The sequence below is a fragment of the Geotrypetes seraphini genome, chromosome 15 (assembly GCF_902459505.1).
Source record: "Geotrypetes seraphini chromosome 15, aGeoSer1.1, whole genome shotgun sequence".
Classification (NCBI taxonomy): domain Eukaryota; kingdom Metazoa; phylum Chordata; class Amphibia; order Gymnophiona; family Dermophiidae; genus Geotrypetes; species Geotrypetes seraphini.
In genome coordinates this window covers 60,393,000-60,417,450 of record NC_047098.1, presented here as the reverse complement: position 1 = coordinate 60,417,450, position 24,451 = coordinate 60,393,000, and the positions used below count along the sequence as shown (strand labels likewise).

General features: G+C 40.3%; 1 protein-coding gene across 1 annotated transcript in view; it reads right to left on the bottom strand.

Moving 5' to 3' along the window:
* Positions 1 to 1,736: 1,736 nt before the first annotated feature.
* NIPSNAP2 (nipsnap homolog 2) overlaps positions 1,737 to 24,451 on the bottom strand; it is a 34,309-nt gene continuing 11,594 nt past the window's right edge. Inside the window, exons 4-10 of the mRNA XM_033921199.1 lie at positions 22,401 to 22,495; positions 16,478 to 16,548; positions 15,505 to 15,645; positions 14,615 to 14,646; positions 4,956 to 5,050; positions 3,906 to 3,989; positions 1,737 to 2,171 (exon numbers count right to left, since the gene is read on the bottom strand). Coding sequence (XP_033777090.1) covers positions 2,107 to 2,171; positions 3,906 to 3,989; positions 4,956 to 5,050; positions 14,615 to 14,646; positions 15,505 to 15,645; positions 16,478 to 16,548; positions 22,401 to 22,495 — 583 coding nt within the window. The 3' untranslated portion in view covers positions 1,737 to 2,106. The remainder of the gene's footprint in view (positions 2,172 to 3,905; positions 3,990 to 4,955; positions 5,051 to 14,614; positions 14,647 to 15,504; positions 15,646 to 16,477; positions 16,549 to 22,400; positions 22,496 to 24,451) is intronic.

Genomic DNA, 24,451 nt, shown 5'->3' with positions numbered 1-24,451 from the left:
TATGAACCTGAGCAGGCATTCAATGACAATGAAACCGCTCTATGTATTTTGGAAGAGAATGCCACAAAGGACTTATAAGCGAGCACCAGACTTCAAGGCTGAAAGAGATAATAATAATAACTTTATTTTTCTATACCGCCATAATCAAATGACTTCAAGGCGGTTCACATTGAAAGAAGGGCTGGACAATCAGCGAATTACAGAATGCATTAAGAGGAAATGTTACTTAAGGGATTGTGGTTACAGAATTATAGATGCATGGAGAGAAAAGTTACATAAGAGAATGGGGTTATATGGGGAAGGAAAATATGAGAGGTTGGAGATACCCGAGAGATTTCATCAGGAATTGCAGCGGGGAAATAACATAGTGAGAGAAGGTCATCTGTTTAGGTAATAAATTTGTCGAATAGAGTGGTTTTAATTGATTTTCAGAATGCGTTGTAGTGTTGTTTGGCTTGATAGACTAACCATGCTGCTTTGTGCAAATGCAGCAGGCATTATGATAAGTCTACACTGATTTATAAAGCCGCTAACCCCCAAGACTTGAAGAGAAAAGATAACCTCCAGCTGCCTGTTTACTGGATATACAACATGAAGGCTTGCACAATTAGAATGCTTTTCCTTGAGTGATTTCATCAGTGTTCTGTGCCTGAAGTAAGAAATACCTTGCCAGTAAGAGAAAAGAATTCAAGGTGCTGCTTTTATTGAACAATGCCCCCCGGACACCCAGAACCACATGAGTTCAAAACTGAGGGTGATGAGGTCGTCTACATGCCCCCAACACATCTCTCATCCAGCCTCTCGACCAGGGGGTAATAAGGATATTCAAGACGCACTACACACATTATTCAATAGCGTGAATTATCCTTGCAATGGAAGAAGTCCTCAATGTGGAGAGCATTATGAAAACATGGAAGGACTTCACTATCGCCAATGCCATCAGTGTCATTGAAAGAGCAATGAAAACTATTAAGCCAGAGAGAGTGAACTTGTGCTGGAGGAATCTTTGGCCTGAATGTGTAAATGAGTTCACTGTCATTACCACAGAGCCAGTCAAATAAATTATGAAAGACATTGTGGACTTGGCAAAGAAGGTGGGTGGGGAAGGCTTTCAATTTAGGGATCTGAGGGATATTCAAGACTTAATAGATACCAAAGCTGATGATCTAATGGACCTGACTGTTCCCAAAGGAGAGAGAGTGCCAGAAGACAAATTTACATTTGGACAGTATTGCAGAGGATCTGCATAGGTTCAAGGTTGTCATGGACTATTTTTATGACATCGACCCATCCGTAGTACGTGCTTTGAAAGTGAAGGAGTTAGCAGAAGCAGCATTGTCTATATACATGAATATATATAAAGAAATGAAGAAGCAGAAGAGCCAAACTGAAATCACAATCTATTTCCAGAAGCTACCGAGAGTCCCTGCCTCCTCATACACCTCTTCCACATCGGCCACCCATGAGGAGGCAACCCCTACGTCTCCTCCTCTTCCTGCACTGGATATGGAACATGTACAGGATGATGAGGATGAAGACACCGATGATCCACATCCACTGCCTGAGGAGGCACCTGGTGCTCACTTAACTTCTTTGTCTCCTTCTCTCGCACCGCATGTGGAATATATACAGGATGAGGACACTGCCTGAATAGGTGATTGGTATGTGGTCCAAGTACAGAAAAAAGAAAAACCTCAAACTGCCATGCATGTATTAACAATATTTTTATTCATCTCACAGGACAGCACAAGGCTGCAGTTGGAACAACTGTTTCTAATACATTTTTTTTTTTTTTTTTTTTTTTACCACAGCTGAGAGTTTTACATTTCCAAATACTATTATAAAGTAAAAGTAGTATTTCCTTTTCTGCACAGAAAATCTCAGGTTACAGAATGCCCAAAGCAGATTGCACATTCTTTTTTGAAATTTCAGTTTCTAGACACCATTTAACAACCCCAAAGCAGCATTTTCTTTCTGATAGATTTCTAAAAGCATAAAAGTAATCTGACTTTGAAACAGGGGAACTTTAAATGCATCTGCTTCCCTTTTCCATGATATTTATTTATTCCAAATTAAGGATAAATCCTTATTACTTTTCTAGACAGTTCACTGAAGGGGAGAAGTCTTCAGTGGGATCATGATTCTGGATTCCATTTCCTGAATAAGGGGCACTGAAAAAGAGGAAATAAATAAACACATTAATACAAGTAATTAGCACCGTTAAATATTAAGCTCTACTTATCTCCCCTAATGAGATTCTCTGAAATCCAGAATTGTTCTATATTTTGCCAGCTAGTGAGCAGCATAAGATTTTCTGGCATGATGATGGTGGTGAGTTGTTGCAGGCTAAGTTAATTGATAGAGATACATATCTGACGATTTGTATAGGGCAGGGGTAGGCAATTTTGGTCCTTGAGAGCCACAGGCAGATCAAGTTTTCAGGATATCAACAATAAATATGCACGAGATAGATTTGCATCTCAAGGAGGAAGTGCATGCAAATCCATCTCATACAGTCTTGTGGGAGGATCTCACGTTGTGTGAATACCTGAAGCGTGCGGTGGGCTGAGAGCACTATTCCCAAACAGCATCCTGAAGTAGTACTTTATCAAGAAAGCAGTGGGAAGAACAGGTAAAAGCTGTGTATCCTGAAGGGAAAACACAACAGGAAGGAGGACATTTAAACCCCGCTGTGAGGGGGTTTATTTCCTCCTTTTTTCTGAACCCTGGTGGATTACAAAGAGAGACTTTCTCAGAGGATAATGGACTCATAAGGAACTATACTAGTGGCTGTGAGGACCAGGGTACCTTTTGCAGGTGCCAGAAAAGTTTGGAAAGTTTAGAAATGCGTTTCAACAAATTTTAATAAAACTTGGAAACTAAGACTCTGGGCAGGCTTGTAAAAAGGAATCTAGCCTTGCCTTTTACTCCTGAGCCGGTGACACTTTTTCTTTTGATATTGTTTTGTGCCTGACCTGGAGTGCTGGAAATTCTGGACTGGATTAGAATCTGGATTTCTGTGGGGTTTTATTTTTTTAACTTGGAAGGTGCTTGATCCCAGATGCAAGCGACTAGACCATGTGACCTAGACCGTGCCATGCTTGTTGACCCCTGTGACAATCTACATGCGTGAATGTTATATATTACCACTTAGCACCCAACTAGCACTCTCACTATTTTGTAATCTCAGTAAGTAACTTGAAAATGCCCCAGGCATTTACACACTATGCATCTCCCACAATTTCACACATATTATAGAATAGAGTCGGTGTGCCAAAATTTCAATTTATGCTAGCATTCTACAAAAGAATCTGAGTGCCCAGGTTCCATTATAGAATTTGTGCTTAGTATCCGGCATTTTGGCACACTTTTTTTTTTAAAAAAAATTTCTTTATTCATTTTTAAACTTACATCAAGTGTACAGTAAATATCAACCAAATATAATACAACATCACTTGAAAATTTTTCAGTATCATACACCAAGAAGATTTAACCCCCACCCCCCTCCCAAATTCATATACAACTAATATATACCACATAAAAATAATATCTTACGACAATCATCTATATATTCTCCATACAGCTTAAAAACCAGTGCTCTGCTTGAGGATGGAGAATGGTAGTACAGAAATCTGGAAAGCAGCTTCTGTTTTCTTTCAATAGATAGAGCTTGCTTTGCCCTAGCACTATCTTCCTGGGGAAGAAAAATAGGAAATACGACGAGGGGAAAACCCTAAGCAAGTAACTCAAAAGGGGCAGCTCCAAATCCAAAGTTTAGCTACCGAGACTAAATGCTAACACTCCCAACATGGAAAATCAATTTTGTTAATTATAGAGTTATTTGGTCATAAAATAAAATCTTGGGGAAGCACAAATTTAAGCATTTATTTAGACCTACAGATTACCTGTATAATAGACACATTCATCCCAGCCCTCTTTCTGCCATGCTGCATTCCTTGTTTCATCCCTGCTCTGCAAGTCTTTGTAAGCTTGGGGAAGGGGGGAAAAAAAGACAAGCAACTTATTTGAGAACAAGTGAAAATGTTACTGTTCACTCTTAGTTTCTGCGTTAATAAAATTTGTAATCTTCAAACGGGTGGACCATGACTCAACGCCAAATCTCAGTGTTACAATGAGTAATGTAAGGAATACTATCGTATATACTCAAATATAAGTTGATCCAAATATAAGTCAAAACTTATATTCCCCCCAAAAAGGAAGAAAAATGGTTGACTCGAATATAAGTTAGGTGACTTAATATTCAAGTGTCCTGCCCTGTCAGGCTCTGCACCCAGCACCCTTCCTTCCTCCCCTCCCCTGTCAGGCTCTGTGCCCAGCACCCTTCCTTCCTCCCCTCCTCCATCAGGCTCTGTACCCAGCACCCTTCCATCCTCCCCTTCCTTGTCAGGCTCTGCACCCAGCACCCTTCCGTCCTCCCCTCGTCACATTCTGCACCCTTCCTACCTTCCCCTGTCAGACTCTGCACTCTCCCTCCCAGTCTCTGCCCTTTGTCCCCCCCTCCCTGCCCTATCTTCATACCTCTGCCAATCTGGTGGAGTTGCAGCGGGCAGGAGCAAGCTTTCCAAACTCCTGCCCCGCTGTGTGATCCAATTCCTTCATATGAGCTGTATGAGCAGTAGCGTGATTTGGTGCTGCTGCTTGGCGCTGAGCCGGCTTCCTTACTGGCTCCCGCAAATTCTCGCTGTCTTAGATTATAAACTGCTCGGGGTAGGGATTCTACTACACTATCCTAAGACACACCCAGCCAGGTAGGTTTCCAGGTTATCCAAAATGAATATAAAAGATAAATTTGCATGCACTGCCTCCACTGTATGCAGATGTATTTTATTTATATTCATTGCAGGTTTCCTCACTCACTAAGTTTCACGAAGACTGGACTGAGAACCCATGTCTAAGACCAAAACCACATAATTGCCAATATAATAAGAACATACCCCAGAGGTGGTGCACCATATACAGCTGGCCGATCTGTGAGAAAAAACCACCAACAGCTTCTTCGTTTTCCTGCCGATAGCGAATAGCACGGGCCCTGGAGGGAATGAGATGGATTATAAACAGAAAAATAACATTTAGAGCAGTAAGTGTATCTCTATATTTCATGAAACTTACTGGATGGGGATTTTCCAGTACTAAGCCAACTCTGCATCTAGTCATGTGGCAGAGGGACAATGACCAATAGCCATCAGAAAAGCTGATTAGACCATCCCTATATAACAAGTGCCTCTGTGACCACCATAAGATGATTAATGGTCAAGGATACATTTGTGTCTATAAAAAGATACCATCTGTGCATGTATAACTCTACTGAAATGTCTACATGGAAATGATCACAGCTAGATAGTAGAATGATATAGGGCATTTCTAAGAAACCTGAGAATCTTTTCACAAATTTCCAAGTTTATTAATTTTTTTTTTTACCATAGATGATTTACAATGAATGGATAAAAATAATAAAAGTTAAAACAAAAAAAATACAATCTAACTAAACTAAATGAACAGGAAACAAGTGGGAAAGCTGGGGAAGGGAAATAAAGTCACAATAAAATTGAGCCAGAAAAAATTAGGGAACAGTAAGTACCGTTGGGGGGGGGGGGGTGTCTTCTATTTTGCATCATACAGTAGGAAAGAGTTAATCTGTATCGAAGTGTCGCAAAACAAGGTTTTAAGTTTGGATTTGAATAACGATAGAGATGACTCTTGTTATTCTGAGAGCTTACATATGTGTGTGAGGCACATTCTAGGCCAGGGGTGGGCAACTCCGGTCCTCGAAATCCAATTGGGTTTTCAGGCTTTTCCCAATGAATATGCATTGAATGCAGTGCATGCAAATAGATCTCATGCATATTCATTGGGGAAAGCCTGAAAACCCGATTGGATTCCGGCCCTCGAGGAACGGAGTTGCCCATGTCTGTAATCTAGACTATCTTGCTGGTATGGCTTTTAATTGATTTCTAAATGGAGGCGGAAATAAAAATGAGGCATATGATGTTACTTGACAATGGAAGTACTATGTGGTGAAATACTATGCCATGTATTATATAGATTTAATATCTGACTGTGTAATTGACACGTTTATTCAACAGTTCTGTCAAAAAACTTAATGTGTGGTAAAGAACATATCTGTATAGTATCTGCAGGGAACTTGTTGGACACACTCTCAGCTTTTAGTGTACAGCTTTTGCACTTACTGCGTGCTAGTTCTTGCTGTTAAAAGCACGGGGAAGGATAAGGTAGTTTATTCCAGTTCCAGCTCCATCAGAACCATGGCTTGGAGGCAATGCCATATATCTCCACTTGCAACTATTGGGAGATTTTTTTCTATCATATACCACAACTTATTTAGCCCAGTCAAGGTTTGTTCACCACAATTATTTCTTGATCCTAAAATCATGGGCTCCAAATCATGCCACTGGGTGTCATAGCTGCTTAACTGATACTCCCTCCATCCCGCCCCCTTCATCTCACATCCTCTATGGATGCTGCCTCCTATGGCATCCCCAGCTTTTGCTGGATCAAGCAGTACTAGACTTAACTCAGGAATAAAAGGAGAAATTATACCTTACCTGCTAATTTGCTTTCCTTTAGTCCCTCTAGACTGGCCCAGACTCCTACTAGCAGGTGGAGAGTGAATACTGATTCTTGAGAGCCAGTATGGAAGGACCCAAAGCAAAGAAACCAGAACCCACAAGAACACCTGTCTGTGCTTTCTCCTAGGAAACCCACAGCTGTAATGATTCAGTAGCCATGAGAATAATAGTGCTGCTAACTAGAAATCCATTCAACAGTTGCTAACGATATCCACCACTCAGACTACCAAACAGCAGACATGAATACAAAGGATGGATCTGGTCTGGAGAGACTAAGGAAAGCAAAGTTAATAGGTAAGGTATAATTTCTCCTTCCTTAGCATCCCTCCAGACTGGCCCAGACATTGTGAAATCACAGCACTGCTCCTTGTGACCCGGGGCAAGTTAATCAATCATCCATTGCCCTGGGCACAAAATAAGTACCTGTATATATGAAAACCGCTTTGAGTATGTTACCACAAAAAGGCAGTATACAAGTTCCATTCCCATTTTCTTGGGTGCTGACCCCTAAGGTGGACCCTAACAACTGGTAACTGATTTGAGTTATTCTTCCCAATGTGCTTCACTTTGCATTTGTTCACATTAAATTTCATCTGCCTTTTGGATACCTAGTCTTCCAATTTCATATGGTCTGCCTGCAATTTTTCAGTCTGCATGCATTTTAACAACTTTGAAGTTTTGTGTCATCTGCAAATTTAATCACCTCACTTGTTTTTCAAATTTCCAGATTATTTATAAATATGTTAAATAGCACCGTTCCCAGTACAGATCCCTGTGGCACTCCACTATTTACCCTCCTCCATTGAGAAAAATGGCTATTTAACCCTACCCTCTTGTTTTCTGTTCAATAACCAATTCTTAATCCACAACAAAACTTTACTTCCTATCCTATGACTCTAATTTTCTCAGGAGCCTCTCATGAGTAACTTTGTCGAAAGCTCTTTGAAAACCTAGATACTCTATTTCAACTGGCTCAACTTTATAAACATGTTTATTCACATCTTCAAAGAAATGCAGCAAATTGGTGAGGCAAGAATTCTCTTGGCTGAACCCATGCTGATTTAGACTCCAATACATGTTGCACAGACAAAATTACATTACATTAGTGATTTCTATTCCGCCATTACCTTGTGGTTCAAGGCGGATTACACAAGAGTTGTCAGGAGGTTACAAGAATTGTAACATTACATAAGAATTGTCGTAAGCATTACAAAGGAATTGTCGAGAACTTAAGAAGGTTACAAGAATTGTAACATTGCATAAGAATTGTCGCAAGCATTACATAAGAATTGTCGAGAACTTAAGAATTACATAAGAATTGTCAAGAACTTAAGGAGCAACATGTTGGATAATTAGGAACATTTTAGATTAGATAAGGGTGGGGTGTGTGGTAGGTGGAATTAGCTACCAGAAAAAACATCTTCAAAAGTAAGGTCCTTAAGAGAACAAGTAGAGAGAGACTTGAAAGGAGAGCACACCAGAGCCCATAAAACCAAACTGAGATCACAAGGAGGAACAAAAGGACATCAAGGGGGATGGAGAAGAGAAACCCCTTTCAGAAAATGGATAATGTCCACATGAGCAGACAGAGGCTTCCTCTTAAGCTGGCCTCAAAAACAAGACAATGCTACAACCTGCACTTTGAGAGAGGCAAGAGCTAAATATTCAAACATCTAGCAGGAAATCCAAAATCTGCAGCACCGAAGCATGCAAGGCGACCATCTGATCAGCCTTATACCAGTTTTCAAAAATACACCAGGTATAGACATATACCAGCTAAGTAGAGCATCTGTAAGATTGCAGTATGGTCATTTCACTTTTCTTGAATAGTCATACTTTTTCAAATGCTCTCTTCCAAGAGCCAAGTCTTAAGACAAAACAGATCTGGGTCGGGCATAATGACTGGCCCTTAAGCAAGAAGTCCTGGAGACATCTGCAACTGCAACAAACCTTCCGGGATTTAAGCACATCAGGCCAGCATATCACAACCGCCTTGGCCAATCGGGATCCACCAAGATCACCAGCCCAAAGTGATGCTAAATCTTTTGAATGATTATGCCAATTGGAGGCCATAGGAGAAAGACAGAGAAGCTCGCTCAGCCATGGCTACAGCAGGAGATCCAGGCCTGCAAACTTCTCTCTCCTTTCTTCGTCTGAAGAACCAAGGAACCCTGGCATTCCTGGATGTTGCCATGAGATCCAACACCGGGAGGACTATGCAATTGAACTCTTCGTAGCCCAGATTTCACTCCCCAAGGTCCAGAACATTCCTGCTGAGGAAATCCACTTGAATGTTTTCCATCTTAACCACATGACTTTGGAAAATTTACAAGGGGCGATCACCAGCCTAAAAAGAAGCAAACAAAACTCATAATGCCTTCCCAAAAAAGCAAAGTGAAGAAAACGGTGAGGACATTTCTAAATTGGGATATGTAGATAGGCTTCTGTCAAGTCCAGAGAAGTGAGAAACTCTCTTTCTTACCGTCATAATAACCAAGCAAAGAGTTTCCATAAGAAAAGTAGACACCTTGAGGGCCCGATTTACTCCTTTCAGGTCCAAGATGGGATGAAAAGAATTCTCTATTTTAGGAACCACAAAGTAAATCGAGTAATGACCAATCCCTATCTCTCTAGGTGGACCAGGACAAACTGCTCATAAATGGATCAGCCTTCTTAAAATCTTCCAAACAGCCCCTATCATTAGCTGAGACTGGCAGGGGGACTCTAGGAAGGTGTCTGCGAAAGGATGTGCAAACTCCATAGCCATTGTAAATGACTTCCGAGGACCCACTAGTCTGAAGTTATCTGGTCTGAAGTCTCACAAGTGAGCTCTTACTGGAACCAGAGGATAGGCTCAACACCTTCACTGGGTTCCTCTTCCTTGCTGAGGCACTTCAAAGCCAGCGTCGCTGCCACCATGCTGGCCTCCATGAAAGGACCATGAGCCCTGGAAAAGTCTACCCTGCTAAGATCTGCCCATTCTACCCAGATGATAATGTCGAACATCTTGAAAACTCCCTCTGGCCAAAGCTGAACCTTGCCTTCTACTTTAGAGCAGTTTTTCAGCAGCCAAGGAATATTCGCTCCCCCAGGCCCCTCACCAAACAAAAGAGAACTTCAGAAAAGAAATGTATTTAATTTGGATTTAGAAGCCACATCTGCTGACCATCCCTGAAGCCAAAGAGACCATTTCATAGACACCCCAAAGGCCATACATTTGGCCAACACCTCCAGCAGGTCATATAGTGTGTCAGTGAAAAAGGCAGAGCCCATTTTTTCCCTGGCCACCTCATGAATTACCAGTGAAAAATCATCTGGAATGTCCTATCCAAAACCTTCTATGACCAATGAAAACACGCCCTGGTCACCAAACTACTGCAAATGGCCACCTACATCTCCAGGGTTGAAACATCAAAGTTATGCTTCAGCAGAGTCTCGGTTTTGTAATCCTGAGGATCCTTGAGAGCAACGCTTCCATCCACTGAACAGTTGACTTCTTAGTAACTGCTGAAACCATTGCATCTATCAAGGAGGCTTCAACAGCTCTCCATCCTGCTCTGGAAGAGGATACAATCGGATGATGGACCACACCAGATTAAATAGAGCATCTGGTACATTTCAATATCAAGGATGTCTTGATGCATGAGCAAAGACTTTCTTGCCTTCCAAATGCCCTTAGTTTAGGAAGTCTACCTTATGGGGATCAGGGATATTGGGTTCTTCCTCAAACTTCAACATTGAAGATACCAGGGAGATTAAACTCATGTAAATCCTCCCTGTGGATCTCCTGAACTGCAGAATTGTCCTCATCAGGAGGCAGATCACTGAACCAGAAGGCCGCCTCAAGGGGTTGCTCTTGTTCTAGACAATCCCCTTCCTGAGCCTGATCACTCATTTAACAAGGACCCTATCTCCAAAGGGTCCTTGGCAACTTCATCCTCTTCCTCCTGTAATAACATCTGATGCTTAAGAAAAAAGAGTTCTCTCCAGAGAGCAGGAAGACTATGGAGCCAAGCCTGCTTGAGCCTTGGTCCTTTTAAGGCAAAAGGCCTTGTACATGGACAAAATAAACCCAGGAGGAAAATTTACCTTGGAGGGAGCTCCCTGTCCTGCAGCCATCCCAGGACCTGCACAAGAAAGACCAGGCAAAGCTACAGAGGCTTGTCCAAAACTGCTGCGGAAGGATGCTAAAACCGGGACCACACTTTGTGAAAGGAAACAAGCCACCTCTGATGATATCGACCTCTCCCCCACCCTGATATTGGCTGGTGCACTACAATATTTGCAGGCTCCTGAGTCAGTCAGCACGCAATGCTGACACCTGGGACACTCACACAGGCAGTTCAAACTCGTGGCTGTGCTGCACCTGATGTTCACTGGCTGCCTTGAAAGGGCCTTCTCTCCCCTTATACACCCTGAACTGAAGCGAAAAACAGTTAGAAAGAATCAGTGCTCTGCACACTTAATTCTCTTTGCTTTTTCCTTTTTTATTAAGCACATAGCTGTTCCCTGTGGCTCTCAAGGCAGCAACTGTGATAGAAGGACTGAGGCACAAGATCACTCCCAAACAAGAGGAGCACAGGAAGGGAAGGGGAGGGTCTTGACCACCTGAGTGTAACACAACTAGGGCAATAGAAAACCACCACTGGCTTCAGCTCCAACTAGGTACCCAGGACCTGAACAGAGTACAGATGAATTTTTTTTCAAAGAGTGAAATGAAAGAAGGCTAGCCTAAGGCCCACTGAAATCCCAGAATCTAGGCCCCAGCCACCCAGCTGAGACTGAATAAGCTCACCACATCCACCATCTGCTGAGGACTGAGATATAGTGGCTCTCTTAGAGGATGTCCCACTGTAGTTATAGGTTCCGGCAATAATCAGTATTCTCATTCTCCTCCTACCGGAACAGGTGCATAACCCATCAGTCATTGATGCGCAGTTTAGAGGGATGTTAAGGAATAACTGTTTTATCCTATAACATCACATACCACATATTCTGCATAGCTGATAAGTAGCAACATATTTGATCAAACTGAGGTCATAAATTTTGATTTGCTGCACAAACACTGTTAACTCAAAATATAATCAGAGGAAATAGAAATAGTCCAGAAAGAACAATTATAAAAATACAAACACTACTGATAATATTTCTGTGTGTCCAAGTTAATAGTGAACTTATTTGTACTACTCATAAATTAAGATAATCGCTGAATAATGACAAATAATCAGGTCACATAAAATACTCTATTTAAATGTAATACTTGGCAGATTGATTTACACAAGATTTTATGCATCATTACATTTTATGCATCATTACATTTGTTTTTTAAAAATTATTCTCAGTTACACAATTCCTAGCTTAATTTATAGCAGACCAAGAATTGACCATTTGAAACAATTTTTGAATTACATCAATTTAATAATAAATTTATTTGTATATTATGGAAAGGAATTACAACTTTATTTTATGTTTCAAAGTAAATTATGAGTATTGGTAATTGATTAGTTGGGATTTAGAAAAATTGGGCCAATTTTGTCAACTTTGATGGGGGGAAGGGGGAAACTTACATGTCTTTTTAAACATGATAAAATTCCGACACATACATGATAGGATCACCGGCTTATACTGTTTCACCTACATATTAAAATACAAATATGCTTTCATTAAAGTGAAAACACTGATTTATTTCTTCAAAATGTAAAAGCCAGATCTAAACACAATCTCTTAACTGGGTAGGCAGTTTCATACTTGCATGCAGCTCCTGCTCAACTAAAGATTTCTGCTTGGATCAAGTTTTCAGTTAGAGCAGATGGTGCCTGAAGTGTTCCTGATAATGCAATTAATGGTTAAAAACTAAATCTATCTTTAGGGGAGCTTCAATAGGGCAAAGTGCCCTTTGCTGTCACAAACTCCCTCTTCTACGAAACCGCGCTAGCGTTTTTTAGCGCAGAGAGCCACGCTGAATGGCCCGCGCTGCTCCCGACGCTCATTGAGTTCCTATGAGCGTCGGGAGCAGCGCAGGCCATTCAGCGTGGCTCTCTGCGCTCAAAACCGCTAGCGCAGTTTTGTAGAAGAGGGGGAAAGTCTCTCTGCCCATCTATATGCTTTTCTTTTATCAGGGGAGAGTTTTGGTTGACATCTGGCAAGACTTTCTTACTATAGTGACAATGCTTCAGCCAAATCTGTGTTGGGAAGGGCCTTTGATTTATCTACTGGGTAAACCAGGACCATCCATGATTTCAGAGGTGGTAGTGAGAACAGGAACCTAAAACAAAAGTTGATTAGGAAATTTGTCTTTCTTCTGTCACATCATAAGCATACACTTCTCCAACTCGTTCAAGGAATACCAACCAGGATGTCACCTCTGTCGGACAATAATTTGGAAAAAAAATGACCACTGCACCAATGATTTTATGGTGAGAATACTAAAAGGAAATTTTAAGACAATCCAAGAACGAAAGACCTTTGAAATTAAAATGATGAAATATTTTGATACCTACTTCCGTTTCCTTTCACACTCTGTCATCTACTTACCCACCCACCCCCTCCCTCTTCCTGTGAACTATTACTGAAATGCTTTCATATTTCCTTTATATATGTTGATATGTCAATATTTGCTTACCTCTGATCTGAAGAAGGGGTTACCTTCAAAAGCTAATCATAAAATGCATTGAGTTAGGAAAAAAAAAGGTATTCCCTTATTTCCTTTGTTTTTGTTTTATTTCTAAATATTACCTTGAAAAGTGAACTAACATGACCACCACATCATTTCACTGTTCAATTTCTGAGAACACGTTAGAATTTTAGGAAGCTCCCATTTAATCTCTTGCACCACTGTTAATTTCACTAAATTAGAGTACTATTGGCTGATCCTTATCAATTTCCTGATACATGGAAAACGTGTCTACAAAACAAAGAACTGAAAAGCATTCCTGCAGAAGGAATATTTATATTTAATCCAATATTTCCCACTTGCCTAGACTATTCTACAGGGACATGCTTTCTTCCAAAATAAGTAAGGGCATTTATGTAATTGGGAGTACTAGCTGTCACTTTCCCCGATTAGAGTACAATAGGTCTATTATTGGGGATATTGCCCTTACTAGCACTGTATTAAGGGCTCCTTTTATTAAGCTGCGATAGTGTTTTTAGCGCACGCTAAACCTGCACTGCGCGGCTAAAATTAACGCCAGCTCAATGCTGGCGTTAAGGTCTAGCGCACGCGGCAATTCAGCGCGTGCTAAAACCGCTATCGCAGCTTAGGAGCCCTAAGTTATGCTTTTTTATTATAAACAACATTTGGGGGTTTTTTTGGGAGGAAAAGGCAGAATATAAAGAATGAAATAGAATCCATTAAAGGGGCTCATCAGGCAACAAATCAAAAGTTCTAGCAATAATAAACTTTTATTAATTTTAACAGGGGTCGCCATACAGCAAATTACTCAGAACTGGAAAGATTACACTAAACTAAATTACACTTTTTGGTGGAATTCAATTTGTCATATATATAAAATGGAAAAAGCAATGGCATTTCAACAAGGTTATATTAAAAAATTTAATAAAATATGGGGACCATTGACAAATTATTCTACTGATCAGATATCATAACACATGTATAGAACATATAGAGGGGGTAGGGAGGGAAAACTATTGTAATATTAATATGATATAAAATTCTGATAAAGGGTTTATTTAATTCACATTGTAAGAACATTTAATAATAATTTCAAGTGTTTTTTCATAATTGAATGTATTACATGTATTTCACTTGATGTAAGAATTTAAAAAAAGAATAAAAAATATTTAATAAAAAAAAAAAAAAAAGTTCTGAAAAAACTGAGATTCTGTGAATGGCGAGAAATGAAGCCAGTATTTGGTATTTAAGAAATGTTAAAATAAAGGAAAAACATTTATTCAAAAAGTAAGGGTATTTTTATAGACATCTCTGCAACTGAGAGTCTCCTTTCATTTTAAGGAACGTGTCCGTTAGGGTATTCAATACTCACCAGTTGTTGCCCCATTCTATCATTGTTCCTGGCTGGGGAAACAAAAAAAAAAAAAAAAAAAGAGACATATCACCATTAGCTCAGATGTCAAAAAAGTTTTGGAGCACAATATACTACTGTATTTCCTTTATAAAAAATAATCCAAAAGGCTTATCCTAAAATTATGAAGTTTGTTTAGCTTCTGTTCACTAAGCTACAACCAGTTTCTTCTTGAACCCCCGCAATGCGTCTACTCCAGTCTTGCATCTTCTGAGGTGTATCCCTATGGGACTCCTTCCAAAATTCTCTCTTGGGGAACTTATTGACAGCCAAAATCTTCCAACATTATTCATAATTTCTTTTAAGGGAACATAAGTAATATTTTTGCAAAGCTGATGTCTGTTTTGGCTAAATAAACAATTTATCTATCTTTTTAATCCATCATCTTCATGGCTCCCTATTCCTAAGAGTGCTTTGTAGCAAGGCAGAATCAACTTTTTTTTTGGTTGGAGTAGCATGACCAACATAAACCACATATACAATCAACATAACTATCTAAACAAATTCATATCATTTATTTAGATACATTAACACCAAACACTCGCACATTATTTTATATGTAATTACAGTTCTAAAATGGGGGAAAAGGGGAGGGAATTGGGTATATTTGCTTTTAATGATAACTTTTATTATATATTAACTCTGTAAATGTTGGTTTTCTTCTTGTATTTGAAATTATTATTATTTTTACTATTTTGTTTGTATTTGAAATTTAATAAATATGATTCATATCATAAAATGCTGTCAAAAAACAAGAGACACTAATACAGATGGAACATGTGTAAACCAATAATTCTCAAAAAACATCATTTATTCCCGACTAATAGCTAATAACTTTGTTGTGTGCATACCCGAAGGTGGTAAGATCTCAGTTCATAAATACTGGGCCCCTTCCTGGGTACAGGTTCATTCCAGAAGCTGAATTCCAAGAGAAGCTGATTCTTGCGAGACAGTAACATATTATTCCTCTCTTTACGAAATGCCAAAAATTCCTTTTAAACGAGAAGAACATATATTAAAATGCTGAAAACGCAGCACCTCTTGATTGACTTTATAACTTTTACATTTGCTTATGAGTACAAGTTTTCTATGACACTGTTAGTGATCTACAAAAACAAAGGGCTATTATGGCAATCTTCTTCCTAGCAAGTTTCCCTCCATGGAAGGCCCCCCAGCCAAGGGATAAAGCGCCCAGCCAGAAACCATCCCATTTTAGACTTACAAAGGTAGAGATATCCATTTGCAAATTACAATGTGCTATTTATTTTTACATTCTTTCCTGCCAGCACTAGTTTCTCATGTGCAACAAGCTCATCTAGCCTTTGGGCCAAGAACATAGACAACCTTCCAGTGTTGGTCTTGGCACGACACCAAGATTTTATGTGAAGAAATGCAATCTGATTCTCCTTTTTCCTTCACCCCAGAATATCGCCTCTACAATTCCTAACCCCCATCTGATTCCTGATATTGCTCTTGCCCTCAGATTTCCATGTTCCAACTATTCAGTCATCACCATTCCATTTCCTTAGTCTGGTTGATGATATCCTGTATCCTTTTATAAAAGTTGAGATCTCACCTGACCCACTAATTTGAACCATTAAGATCCTAATGAATACAACTATACTAGCTACCCCATTTCAATGCCATTAAAAAAAATAATAATACAAGAAATATTGGTTTCAATGCTAAGGGCTGAAACTTTATAGTCTTGATTGGCAGTCTGCTGTCTTTATAAAGGAAAAAAAGAGCAATCAAGAAAAGGTAGAATGTTTTTTTTAAAACAAACTGATTTTATTCAAAGGTGGGAAAGAGGGAGGGGGTTACCTTGTTTTGTCTGAGCTTATTCATGACCTCTGTGAGCGCAGGGTAACCTCCCTCATACCGCCAGAGATGCACTGAAAAAACAAGGGTTACACTGTCAAAAGCTCCTCAACAGATTTCAGTCACCATATAATCAATTCAGGGCTATAAAGCACAAAAGATATTTTCTTGTTGCAAAAATACTCCAAATTCTTAGCTCTTTCTCTAAGATCTGAGTGCAAGGTCTGAGCCATAAGTTAGGGACCGTTCATTCTTAATCTTTTGATCGAAACTGAAAACATGTATAATGCTGGGGGAGAGAAGGAATCAACACTGGGAAAGCTTTTTTTTTTTGTTGTTGTTGTTCATTTAGTGCACACCTTGTTACAATCATTGCAGCCAAAGCAAGAAGATTAAACCTAATTAACAAATAAAACAAATTTGGACACATCCAAATGAGCTGCAATGCATTCAGCATTATCCCTGCTATCAGGGATTCAATTACTAGGAACTGAGCTCTCTAGACAGCTTGGCAAAATGTGCATAAACCAGTCAGGTAGTGAGTCTAGCCCAGGGGTAGGCAATTCCAGTCCTCGAGAGCCGAAGCCAGGTCAGGTTTTCAGGATCTCCACAATAAATATGCACGAGATAGATTTGCATCTCATAAAATCCATCTCATAAATATTCATTGTGGATATCCTGAAAACCTGACCTGGCTCCGGCTCTCGAGGACTGGAATTGCCTGGTCTAGCCTAATGTCTCCTAGATGCCAAAGTAAGATTAGAAAACTAGATGCTGTCAAGCCTAAAACAAGTTTTATTGCAATTAGTCTACAAGGAGTTTTTGTTCTTTTGGGTTTTGTTTTGTTTTTAAATAGGAAACAAATGTAATTAAAGCATTTGTGTGGGGTAGCATGACTAAGACACAACACAGCATGAATAAGCTTTATATCATGAAGAATGCAAGTTGTTCTATCAGTACACATTGGTCCCTTCCATCCAATTATTAATATTCTGGAGCTGTCAAGGTCAGCACCGATGTTGCTCACAATTCATGTATCTGTATGAATCTAGGGTTTACATTATATCCAGTCACATTCCACTAAGACAACTAAAAGCTAATCCTGTTGCTCAATGTTTTAATTTTTGCTGGCCCATGTGTACATGAAAACATTCTGTATGTACGTTTTCAGTCTTGATGCGATATGTCTGGTATAGTCTATGTTCACAATGGTTGATGATTTATGAATTTTAATATATCGCCTTTTGCAAGGAGTGTCAAGATGATGTACAAGAAAACAACATCAAGGTTACGTAAGCAAGACTGAAAGGAACTACAATTGTAGGATAGGAAAGGTGGGGAGAAAGAAAGGAAAAATCACATGGACACTGTTGGTTCAATGCAAGCTGGGAAGGGTGGCTAGCGTTGAGGTAGCTCATAAGCATTAGTAAACAGATGAGTTTTTAATGAGCACCTGAAATGTGGGTAAGATGACTTGAGGTGAATTTGTTTTGGGAGAGAGTTCCAGAGAGAGGGGTCGAGGTAGAACATAGCAAAGGTGAAGGTATACTCAAGATGGCCAGCAGAGACAGGAGGTAGGAAGAGGCAACCATCTTCTAGAGAATGAAGAGAAGAATCAAAGAAGAAAGGTAAGAGGGACAAGTAAAGTGTTTTGTGAGTTAAAGAGAAGACCTTAAATCTGATCCTGAAAGAAACAGTTAGCCAGCAGTAGTGGTTCAGAAGAGGGGAGACATGGATAGTGCATTTGGCATGATTTTGAACAGATTGGAATCTTATTACATAAGAGTATGGGAAAGGCAATGTTGCAGTAGTCGAGCCTTGATATTACTAGAGCAAGCATAATGGAGATCAGTGAGCAATGGTCCAGAAATGTGTGAATCAAACGAACGTCTCAGATTTAACAAGGGCTGCTATTAATAATTTCAAGGAATCTGAAGTGGGGAACCAGTTGTAAAATGCAGACATCAAGAGAAGGGGCCAAGGTTGGGGTGCAGATTTAGCCAGTGATCCAACAGCAAAGTTGTTTAGAGTAATTTAGAGCAAGATGATTGTCAGAGAACCATTCCGGAGACCACTATGAGTGTAGATTGTAAGGCTGAAATATCAGAATGATCAATGTAGTCAATTATAAGGACATTATCGGCACAGAGACCATGGTCTTGAATCAGAAAGGCAAGAGGGCTCAGGAATAAGCTAAGCACCAAAGCGGCAAGAAGGGAGCCCTGAGGGACTCTATAAGTAAGGGTGAAAAAACAGGAGAATGAGGTAGGAGTAACAAAGTTAGGATCTGTCAGTTATGAAGGAGGTAAGCCATTCCAAGGCATTAATGTGGAAGTCATGAAGGCAGTGCAATAGTAATGAGAGATCAACTAGATTGAATGCTGACATTAAGTCTACAGAGATTAACAGGGCTGAATGAAGCTCTCTGAGCAAACTGGTAATACTAGTTTCTATGCTGCATATGTTCCTGAATCCAGACTGACAAGAGTGAAGAATGTGTGTATTCTCCACAAACTGAGAGAGTTGCCTGAAAGCTCTTTCAGCTAGTTTAGAGATAAATGAAACATTGGATATAGGTCGGTAATTTGAAGCAATGGGCAGGTCTAAAGTGTGTTTCTTTAGGATGGGACGAATGTTGGTATTTTTCCAATAGTGAGGACAGAAGCTTGAACTGAGACTGTTATTAATCAGAGACAGCATGTCACAGTAACTTAAAGCCAGCAAAAAATGTGTGCGCGCTCCCATTCTGACCTATGTGCACACATATACAGCTTAGAGGAAAACACTACTACTGGTATGCAGGGTGATAATGCTCTATACTCCTTTGAGGGAAGCTTTTAAACCAGACAATTCAAAAGGGGCTATGCTCAAGTATTATGATGGCAGTGCTATATGCTTGTGTATTCTACCGTATACCAACAGTGGTTCCCGAACCTAACCTGATCTGCAATGAATATTCATGAGCTTGATTTGCATGCACAGCTTCCAAAGGGTTCCAGGGGAGATCCAGGGAACTGGTAAGCCTGACCTCAGTGCCGGGCAAAATAGTGGAAACAATTATAAAAAATAAAATTGTGGAACACGTAGACAAATAAGATTTAATGGAGATAGAGTCAGCATGGGTTCAGCCAAAGGAGGTCTTGCCTCACCAATTTGCATGACTTCTTTAAAAGGTATGAATAAACATGCGGATAAAGGCGAACTGGTTAATGTAGTGTATCTAGATTTCCAGAAAGATTGTCACAAAGTTCCTTGAGAGGCTCCTGAGAAAATTAAAGAGTCATGGGATAGGAGGCAATTTTGAATTGTGGATTAAGAATTGGTTATCGTACAGAAAACAAAGGGTAGGGTTAAATGGCCATTTTTCTCAATGGAGGGAAAATAGTGGTGTGCCACAGGGATCTGTACTGGGACCGGTGCTTTTTAACTTATTTATAAATGATCTGGAAATTGGAACTATGAGTGAGGTAATTAAATTTGCAGATGATACTAAACTGTTCAAAAACGCATGTGGACTGTGAAAAACTGCAGGAAGACTGGGCATCCAAATGGCAGATGAAATTCAATGTGGACAAATGCAAAGTGATGTACATTGGGAAGAATAATCCAAATCATAGTTATCGGATGCTAGGGTCCACCTTGGGTGTCGGGGCTCAAGAAAAAAGATCTGGGTGTCATTGTGGACAATACTCTGAAACCTTCTGGCCAATGTGTGGCGGTGGCCAAAAAAGTAAACAAGATGCTAGGAATTGTTAGAAAAGGGACGGTAAACAATTCTAAGAATGTTTTTATGCCTCTGTATCACTCAATGATGCAACCTCACCTTGAGTATTGAATTCAGTTCTGGTCTCCTTATCTCAGAAAAGATATAGCGGCACTAGAAAAGGTTCAAAGAAGAGCGACCAAGATGATAAAGGTGATGGAACTCCTTCCGTATGAGGAAAGACTAAAGAGGTTAGGGCTTTTTAGCTTGGAAAAGATGGTTGAGGGGAGATATGATTGAAGTCTACAAAATCCTGAGTGGTGTAGAAAGGGTACAAGTGGATGGATTTTTTTTACTGCATCAAGATTTGTAAAGGCTAGGGGACACTCAGAGTTACAGAGTAATACTTTTAAAACCAATAGGAGGAAATATTTTTTTCACTCGGAGAACAGTCAAGCTCAGTAAGGCGTTACCAGAGGATGTGGTAAGAGTGGTTAATGTAGCTGGTTTAAAAAAGAATTGGACAAGTTCCTAGAGGAAACGTTCATAGTCTGCTGTTGATACAGACATAAGAAAAGCCAGTGCTTTCCCTGGATCAGTGGCATGGAATGCTGCTTCTATTTGAGTTTTTCCAGGCACTTGTGACTTGGATTGGCCTCTGTGAAGATGGGACACTGAGCTAGAAGGACCATTGGTCTGATCCAGTAAGGCTATTCTTATGTTCATGCAAAATTTCTCATGTATATGCAGTGTGGCTATCCAAAAAACCTGACTGGCTGGGATTCCCCTAGATCAGGTATGTACCCTTCAGAATTAAAGGACATCTTTTCTGCATTCTCTCACAATATAGAGCTTGCCATAGAAAACCCAGGTTTAGTCGCTGTTGAATCTTTTCCTATCAGAGGAGAGTGAGAGACCCAGAAGGGCTCCAGGGCTATGCCCCTTAGGAACAGACTAGATGGGACCACAAATGCAGGAAACTGAATCTGGCCAGGGAATGTGATTTTAGCATGGGACGGCAAGGTAAATGCTCCAACTCTCATAAGAATTCTATAAGCGCCGGTTCACGCTAAAGACCTCTAGCGCTGCTTGATAAAAAGGGTCCAAAATGTTTAAAGAAAATCATCGAAATTTTAATGCCTGGGGTTATACTTTCATCCATTTATTACTCTGTTAATTTTTGAGACAAGTTAATAAACTTTCACCTAAAACGAAATAACACACTGAAAAGTCTTCAGTGACATTTGTAATATGGATTTCAATTTTTTCTTACCACCTCACTGTTCAATACAGAACCTTGAAAAGAATTAAGAAAAATCTGAGTGTGAAAAGGCAAAATCAGGTTTCTTTATGAGATAGGTCCTACCACAAACTTTGGATATTAAGGGACACATTTATTAAAGGGCATTAGGATTTGGAGTTAAAAAGGATTTCAAGCATGTGTTAACTGCAAATCTAATGCTTTTCTTTTTGAGGAAATGTTTTATGCAGGTTCTACACAGTAACTGCTACGATTTAACATGGAAGCATTTAATGACTCCTATCCAGAATTAACTCAGCTGTTATCCAGTTAGCGGGGGTTACCTAGGATACGCTGGCAGGATGTTTCCATGCTTGGCACCTTCTCCCCCCAAATTCCCAAATATGAGCACTAACAGGAACACCTTAATGACGTTACGCAGTATCCTTGTTAGCATGTGATAAGGGGGCTTTAGTTATCATGTCTCTAACTTAGGGGCCCTTTCGCAAAGCTGCAGTAAATGCACTGAAGCCCATTCAATTCCTATGGGCTATGGTGCGTTTAGCGTGGCAGCATCGCCATTGCAGCTTTGTAAGAGGGGCCCTTAGTAAAAATAATATTCTAATAGCAAGGGATACACTCTAAATAAAGCATAGTAAAACAATTTGAATTATATTGGGACAATATTTGGGGATAAAAATACAAAATTGATTTATTGTCACCTGAAGAGTATCTTGGACTAGTAACTTTTTAAGCTAACTATATCTGTGCAAGAAACGGCAAAGTGAAATGATCATTCGTCATGCTTGCACAGATCAAAGGGTTAAAAGGATGCATACCAGTAATCAACCAAAATGTCAAATTTCCCTCCCTACTTCTAGCTAGTTGAAGATAGGAAAGCAGACACACACATCCCCCACACATTTTAAAGTACAACGTTACTGGTTAGAATTTTATAGCCAATTGTACTTCCAAGCTCGTACCAGCCTGATCCTGTTCTCCGTACCACGTGTTCCAAGTTCCCACCAGGGTACAAGGGTAGGTTTTTTCTTCATGAATCTTTATCAGCACCTCTTCACTTAAAAACAAGGAAGATTGATACTAGGTTGCATCCTTTAGGAAGCCCAAAAAACTGTTATGCATCAAATATCGCATCCATCACCATCGTGTGATGGCATTCGTCATATCAGGGGTGGAGAACCCCTGACCTCAAGGGCGTAAGCCAGTTGGGTTTTCTGGACATTCCAAATGAATATATAGCTAAGAAAATACTTTCATGATAAACATGGGACTCAGTGCAGGTAAACCCAAACGAGGCCACCAGAAAAATGCAAGAGGAGGAAAAAGCCTCAGAACCCAATCTCCATCATATCAAAACTAGGCGGTAGAATTATAGGATAAAGAACCTCAGAGGCATAAAAATCTCCTTAATTGCAATTTAAATGGTGCTCTGTGTAATGCTAAGCAACCAAATGGTGCAAAAAAAATTTTTTATATGAGTTTATTTGTACAGGAAACAACAAGGCCCACCGATGATGGCCAGCATTTCGCATTTACTTCTGTGAACAAAACTTTATCTGTTATATACAGTGTTCCCCTGCGAATTTGCGGTTTCACTCATTCGCGGTATTCTCCGACCGCCTCTTCCTGTACTAAAATCGGGCTACACCAATCAGGAGTTGCATGTCAAAGCAGCTCCTGATTGGTGTAGCCTGACTTTAGTACAGGAAGAGGCGGTCGGAGCATACCGCGAGTGATTTCCTTCACTCGCAGGCGCTCCAGCTGCCCTCTCCTGCCTCCCCAGGCGAAAAACTGTATTTGCGGTTTTTCGATATTCATGGGGGTTCCTGGAACGGAAACCCATGAATATTGGAGGAGTACTGTACTCTCAAACACCTCAATAGATGTGGAAAAGCTGGCCACTGTCGGTGGGACTCGTTTCCTGTACAGATAAGCTCATATAAAAAAATGTTTTGCTCTATTTGGTTGTTTTCCATTGCACACAGTACCATTTAAATTACAATTGAGGAGGGTTTAATGCCTCAGATGTTCCTTAGCCTATAATCCTACCACCTAAGTTTTGATATGGTAGAGGGAAGAAAGGGACCATTCATCGTGTCCATTTAAGAGTCACCATTTCAGTGCTGCCTTTTCATCTTGGGACTGATTGGATTGAGGTGGAGTGCTGATATGTGTGTGGGGTGCCACTGCTGGAGCGAGGTGGAGTGCTGATGTTTTTTGGGGGGCACTGCTGGATCGAGGTGGAGTGCTGATGTTTTTTGGGGGCACTGCTGGATCGAGGTGGAGTGCTGATGTTTTTTGGGGGGCACTGCTGGATCGAGGTGGAGTGCTGATGTTTTTTGGGGGGCACTGCTGAATCGAAGCGGAGTGCTGGATTGTGGGGATGTGGGAGGGATTGCTGAATTGAAATGGAGTACTGATTTAGGGGGGGGGGCATTGCCTCCCCACAACATGCACTGCAAGTGTTAAGGGGATGTAGGGGACGGCATCACCCCCCCCCTACCACATGCTGGATTGGGGATGTGTGGGAGGGCACTGCCCCCCCACCACGTTACTTGCTGGAGCCCCGGGTCACACTGAACTGTCCTGCGATGAAAACGCAGCACTGATCAGTCCCGTACTGAAATGGTGGCTCTTAAATGGTGGCGATGAATCATCCTAGACCTGGTACAGGGTGGTTCCTGAGGCTTTTTTCTCCTCCTGCATTTTTCTGGTTGTCTCATTATTTGTGTTTACCTGCACTGGGTCTCATGTTTATAGTGGAAGTGTGATTGTTTTTAGATTATGTTTGTTTTCCACTCTCTTTTTTTGTGATTTTATATACATATATATATTACATATATCCATATACACATACACAATTAAGATTTAGATAGGTTTTTCCAACAAGTACATATGCATATTCATGGTGGATATCCTGAAAACCAGACCAGCATGCAGCTCTCAAGGACCACAGGATTCCCACCTCTGGTCTACATTAAGTCATGTACCACTCAAGCTTTATTATGAATTA